The sequence below is a fragment of the Cnephaeus nilssonii genome, assembly GCF_951640355.1.
Source record: "Cnephaeus nilssonii genome assembly, chromosome: 5".
Taxonomy (NCBI): Eukaryota; Metazoa; Chordata; class Mammalia; order Chiroptera; family Vespertilionidae; genus Cnephaeus; species Cnephaeus nilssonii.
In genome coordinates, this window is record NC_137076.1 from 37,027,469 (window position 1) to 37,034,110 (window position 6,642).

A 6,642-nucleotide genomic window follows, 5' to 3' on the forward strand; every position below is an offset into this window, starting at 1 on the left:
GATTTAGCAAATCTTCCCTAAATATTTACTTTTGAGATTAATATGAAAATTCTATAGACCCTTAAAATGCCTATCTCGAATAATATTATTTTACTAATCTTATGAGTTGTTTAAATTTTATTTTCTAGTACTAAGTTAATACATTTTTTGTCATTAAAGATGCTTTCCAATTACAGTTTTATAAAAGTATATGTAAATAAATATGTGACTTCTTTTTAATGGGAAGATAAATATACTGACAGTACAAATATTTTATGGTGAGTTGAATGGTAATATCACATTTGAAAGCAAGATGAAAATAAAGCCAATCATGAAATTTTAAAATTTAGAGTTTTCACGATTAAATCTTAAACTATTCTGAAGTTCTTTTGAATTGAAGAAAGTGCTGAATTGGTATTCAGTTAGGATAAGCAACCATCCCTGTTTGTCCAGAACTGGGGAGTTTCCCAGAACACAGAATTTTCAATACTAAAATTGGAAAAGGCCCAGGCAAACTGGGATAATTGGTAATCCTATCGTTAGAATCTAATCTTGATCTCTTGAAATTATGAACATTTTTGCATGATATAATGCCTTTGGAACCACATTTTGAAATGCTTCTTTTTCCTTCCAGATGCTGTCTATGTACTGTGCTACTCTTTGATTCTACTTTCCATTGACCTCACTAGCCCTCACGTGAAGAATAAAATGTCAAAACGAGAATTTATTCGAAATACTCGTCGGGCTGCTCAAAATATTAGTGAAGATTTTGTAGGGCACCTTTATGACAACATCTACCTTATTGGCCATGTGGCTGCATAAAAGCACAGTTGCTAGGACTTTAACTTTTAACTTCAAACTAAAGCTACCCAAGGACTATTTAGCAGATATGGGGGTTACATTAGTGCCAGTCTTTCTAGCCTCTGTATACAATCAAGCTTGAGTGTACAATCTTGTTTTCTTTTCTGTTTTCTTTTTTAGTCATTTTCTTGAGGAACTAAAGAATTTTGCAGAATTTTTCTTAATTTTGCTTATCATGTTTTGCACAAAGCAGAGCCATTGTCTGACACAGCTGTTTAAGAATGTTAAACTGACATTATACTCTAAAAGATGATATATTTGTGTATTAGATTTGCCTGAAAAACTTTATTCACTTCCATTCTTTTTTAAAATACCATGTAATGTGTACATATTTAACTAGAGATTTATAATCATAATTATTTTATTGTAAAGATTTTAACTAAAACCTTTTCTTTTTCTCTCAAACTGAGTTCTGAAATTTATTTGATTCTGATATGAGATTATTAGTCTTTATAAAAATTGAATCTTACTTTGATACAAATCAGTACCAGCTTCTCTTCCCTTTGAACTTTGAAAAGAGTATTGATTTGTTAGTATGCAAAATAGGCACTTATTTTTATAATATAAATTTATCACTTGACTTTTAATTTTTGAAACTTCTGGGTTAGTCAAGTCACAATAACCTTTAAACCATTTAGGATAGCAAAATATGTTTTTTTAAAAAAGAAGATTTACATATATAAGAACAAAATATTATTATAACTTATATTTGAAGTAATTAGTCAAACTTTACTATTGTCCTAATGTTGATGATTTCTATTCAGTATCCGTTGAGAAAGGGATATTGTGAATGATAGTAAATATTCTTTATTCTTTCATTCAGTAAATATGTACTAAGGGTCTTCCACATGCTAAGCACTGTGGTAGGTACTCGTGAAACCTAGACATGGGCTCTGCCTTCACAAATGTTACCTGGTTGGGTAATGAGAAGAAAAATACTGCTTAATGGAGAGCAAATGTATGAAGTACATCTTAATTAACAATTATTTAGTAATTAAAACACTTAACATTGGAATGATAAAGAACAGTATATTTATATAGTAAGTCAAAAGTTCCGTGGAAATACCTCTAAGTAAAAAGCATCAGCTTTGGAATGATACATGTGATGGATAGAGCCGCTAGTTTATGGGGAGAGAACTGGAGGAGTAGAAACTCATAACTAGAGGTGTGGAATCTGAGTTTTCTTCCAGATCTGGCCCTAAGTCAATATTACAACTGAATGATGTACTAAGAATTTTCAAGGACAAATCATAAGGTAATCAACTTTTGAAAGTCAAAGGGAGTTTTCGACTGGTAATAAGTAAGCACTTTCTAAGATTGTGAAGCAAATACCTTAATAAGTTTCACAGGTACATAATTTTGAATTCCATGACAAAATAATACTAATCTTTAACTTCAGAACTAATTAGTTAACTTCAAAACTATCATATGAAATTTTCAAATAATGAGTAGTGCTAACATTTATTATCGTTTCTATTTTCCAGTGCATGGCACTTTGCCCTCTCTATTTATCTCCTTCTGTCTTTCTGTGTACTCCTATCTAGATTCTGCAATTTAGATTTTACTGCATTCACTTCACCACATAGTTATCCATCTCTTCCATCCGCCAGCCTGTCTTAATGTTTTGGATGCAGGTCATCATAAGTTTCAGACATCAGTACACTTCATTCCTGAAGATTTCGACTTGAATATCATATGCTAAAGATCAATTTTTTAGGCTTTTTTTTTTCTTTTTAGGTAAAATTGACATTTAATAAAATGCATAAATCTTAAATATACTAATTAATGAGTCTTCACAAATGCACACACCTATGTAAAACAAACCCATGGTAAGATGTAACTCTACAAAGCCTATTTACAATTACTATTGTACCACTACACATAAAACCTTTGTAACCACATAGGTGTGTGTTTACCTCATTACCCTGTTATTTTATAGTTGTCATGTCTTACAAATAGCATGTTATATCATTTTATTGTGGAGTTTATAGTTTGCTTTGTACAGTCATATATATTTTAAATAAATTAAGAAAAAATACTCTTATTTTTACCCACATCATCATTTCTAATGCTCTTATTCCTTTCTCTTCAGTAGTATCAGTCATTTCAACCTGAAAAACTTTAATGTCTGTTATATTTCAGGTCTTCTGGCAGTTAAGTGTCATCATTTTCTTTTATATATAAAAATGTCTTTATTTTGTTTTTCTTTTTGAAGAATACTTTTGCTGAATATATTTCTGTGTCAACACTTCCCCTCCCCCACACTCTTTGGCACTTTAAAGACTGGTTCATTGTCCTGCCCACCCCCCTTTGTTTCTAATAAGAAGTCAGTAGTACTTAAATTGTTCTCCCCCTGTGCATAATAATGTCATTTTCCTCTAATTGCTTTATTTTGTAAAATAGTTTTTCAGCCTAATTTCTCTTTCCTTCTTTATACATATGCTAGACCTTTTGATGTCTCATATATTTGTGGTGTTCTGTAGACTTTTTCCCCTTTTTCCCCCCCAATTGGATTGTTTCTCTTGATCTATATTCCAGTTCACTTACTCTCTGGTAATCATTATTTTAAGCCCATTCAATGAGCTTTTATTCTTTCAATTACTATATTATTTAGTTCTAGAAATTTCATTTGGTTTTTATAATTTATACTTCTGTGCTAATTCCTACCTTTTCATTCATTACAAGCACATTTTCTCTTACAATCTTGAACATAGTTATAATAGCTGCTTTAACACCTTTTTCTGTTTATTTCAATATGAGATCATCTCAGTGACAGTCTTCCTTGATTGTCTTTTCTTTTATGAATAGATTATATTTTCCTGTTTCTTCATAGGTTAGTACTTTAGATTTTGTCCTGAACATGGTGAATAAAATGCAGAAACCCTGGATTCTGATATGTTTCTCCAAAGACTTCTTTTTAACTATGTTGGCAGTTAATTTGGCTGAATTTCTGTTGTAAGTTCTTGCTCCCTTGCAGTTGGTGGCAGCTCAAATCTCAGTTTAGTTCTTTAACCTAGCTGCTGTACTTGGAATCTCTCCTGTGCATGCATGCTTCAGAGACCAGCCAAGAGTTTGGGGCAGAGTTTATACATGGACTTTAGGCTTTTTCTCTGGTTCTTTCCTTGCCATTATTTCTTCCTTCATTTTTCAGCAGCAGCCATTGCCCCAACTCTGTCCTATGGTTCTTCAAGTCAGAAAAGCTATAGGCTCCTGTGGTACAGAATGGGGACTGCCCTCAGGCTGAGAGCTGTAAGTATTGGGAAAGTCACTCACTGCTATTTTCTTCCAAGTGTTCTCTGTTGCATCAGCCTATTTTAATTAATTTATTTTTGTTGTTAATCCTCACCTGAATATTCCATTGCCTTTTTTTTTTTTTTTTAGAGAGAGAGTGGACAGGAGGAGGAGAGACAGAGAGCAGAGAGAGAGAAACATCGATGTAATCTATGTGAGAGAGATACATTGATTGGTTGCCTCCCACAGGCAGGGGATCAAGCCTGCACAAGGTATGTGCCCTTTACCATAATTGAACCCGGGACCCTTCAGTCCACTGGCCCAAGCTCTGTCCACTAAGCCAAACTGGCTAGGGCCATCAGCCTATTTTAGCTTGCTTTCCATTACTTTGAGGTAGTTGACATTTTTTGTACTGAGTTTGTGATCAGAAAGACCAACTTTATCTGGCCATTACTTGAAATGGAACCCTCTCCAATTGGACAGTATTCTTTTTACTACTTCCTATACTAATAAGGATTTGCTCTTAGTTATTTTTAAAATTAGGTGAGTAGAATTTTTAAAATGTCCTGTCTATGAAAAACCTTAATAAGTTTTTACTAAACATTTGCTAAATTAGCAATTCATTGTTTCACAGTGGAGGTCCCACTGCCCTGGCTTTTGGGGAAGGCTGTTCATTATAGGAGACTGCTTCATGCAGTGTAGGCCATGACATGCTTGGATTTTTCCTACTAGATGCCAGTGGCATCCCTGTCATTGTGACATACAAATAATGTCCCAGTTTCCAGATACCTGCTGGGGAGGCATATCCCCTAAAGTTGGGGACTACTGGAACTTCCTTCAGATACAACAAACTTGTCTTTCTAAAGTACAAACTTCTGATACCATTATTTAAAGGCTTTTAATGCCTCCCGTCTCTCTACAAAATTAAGTAAAGCCTCCTTAGCATGGCATATAAGACCCTTCATAATCTAGCCTCAGCTTTTCGTTAAAGCCTCATCTCCTTCACTGTAGTGTCTGGTCTATCTTTGCCTTTTATAAGCTGTTCTTTCTGTGATATCCTTCTCTCCCTTTTGTATCTAAAGTTCTCATAATCGAAGATGCACTCCAAGTACATTTTCTTCCTCAGAGCTATCAAAGACTGTCTTTATCATACTACCACTGTGTTAATTGCTTCTTTCTTTGTGAACCATAGCACTTTGTAAATATATTATTATAATTATACTCTAACCTTCTACATCTCCAACTCCATTATCAGAATATGGTATTCTTAGGAGGTCAAGGATTGCTCCCAACCTGTCAGATTTCATTATAAGAACTAAACTAGGCAAGTGCAGAGGAATTGGAGAGGATAAATGAAAAACAAAATTTAAATAACTGAAAATCTGTAAGATTTAGGGATTTTAGATAAAGTTTTCTAACATGAGGATCCGATTGTCTTACTATCAAAGACTAGAGGCTGGTACATGAAATTCCCGCACAGGTGTGGTGCCTAGGCCTGGCTGGCAATCGAAACACCAATGTCTGGCATGGAAGGGCAGGTCCCAGCTGACCTCTGGGCCCTGGGCAGCATCTGGAACCCCAGGCCCCCGCCCCCCCCCCCTCCACTTGAGTCATCAGCCCCCGCCCTGCTCCCTCAGCACCTGGGAGCCAGGCGGCAGCCCCGCCCCCTGCTGCTGCTGGTCGCTGTCTGCAGGGTGATCAGCGGGGCGATCAGGTCCCACTGGCACCCGCCTTGACCTGGCACCACCCACTCACCTGCTCCACCATCCCATCGCAGTCCGCTCTCATTGGAGCCCATTGGGGCCGGCAGCACCTCCACTGCCACCCGCTGCCAGCACCATGTAGCTGACGCCCACAATGTTCCACGCCACCCCCTGGTGGTCAGCGCACATCATACCGAGCAGTTGAACTCCCAGGCAAACTCCCCGGTCAAGGAGACAATTTGCATATTAGGCTTTTATTATATAGGATAATCTGTCTTATTATCAAAGGTAAGTACTAGGAAGCAACCAATGGAGAAATGGAAAAGGTAATGATCCCAATTTTTAAATTTGAAAGTATCAATAGAACATTGCTTGACTGCAGTTGGAGAATGAGACTAGAGTTCAAAAACAATTGGGGCTGAACATGTAAGATTAGGGTATCCTATAAAGTTATATGAAGTGAAGCATGGGAAAAAACAACTCTTCTAGGGCAGCAGTCACCAACTGGTGGTCCATGGACCACTGATGGTCCGTGAGGTCCGAAAGGTTGGCGACCGCTGTTCTAAGGAACAAGTTGAGTTAAAAGAGAGACTTGGGAAACACAGCATTTTAAGTTTTGATAGAGAAAAAGAAGTCAGAAAAGGAGGATTTATTAAAACTGGAGACAGACAATTGAGTCAAGACAGTCTCTTCAATAAATGGTGTTGGGAAAATTGGACAGATGCATGCAAAAAAATGAAACTAGACCACCAACTTACACCATACACAAAAATAAATTCAAAATGGATAAAGGACTTAAACATAAGATGGGAAACCATAAAAATAGAGGAATCCACAGGCAGCAAAATCTCAGACATATGCCGAAGCA

At 36.1% G+C, this 6,642-nt stretch overlaps 1 protein-coding gene across 3 annotated transcripts in view; it reads left to right on the top strand.

Annotated features, from left to right (window-relative positions):
• The window catches only part of FBXO8 (F-box protein 8), a 43,902-nt gene extending 40,386 nt beyond the window's left edge, over window positions 1–3,516 (top strand). For 2 of the 3 annotated variants that reach the window (XM_079772947.1, XM_079772946.1), the window contains one exon: window positions 614–3,516. In XM_079772947.1, the coding sequence (XP_079629073.1) occupies window positions 614–801 (188 nt within the window). In that variant the 3' untranslated portion in view covers window positions 802–3,516. The remainder of the gene's footprint in view (window positions 1–613) is intronic. The other variant, XM_079772945.1, reaches the window with a different exon arrangement.
• The last annotated feature ends 3,126 nt before the right edge of the window (window positions 3,517–6,642 follow it).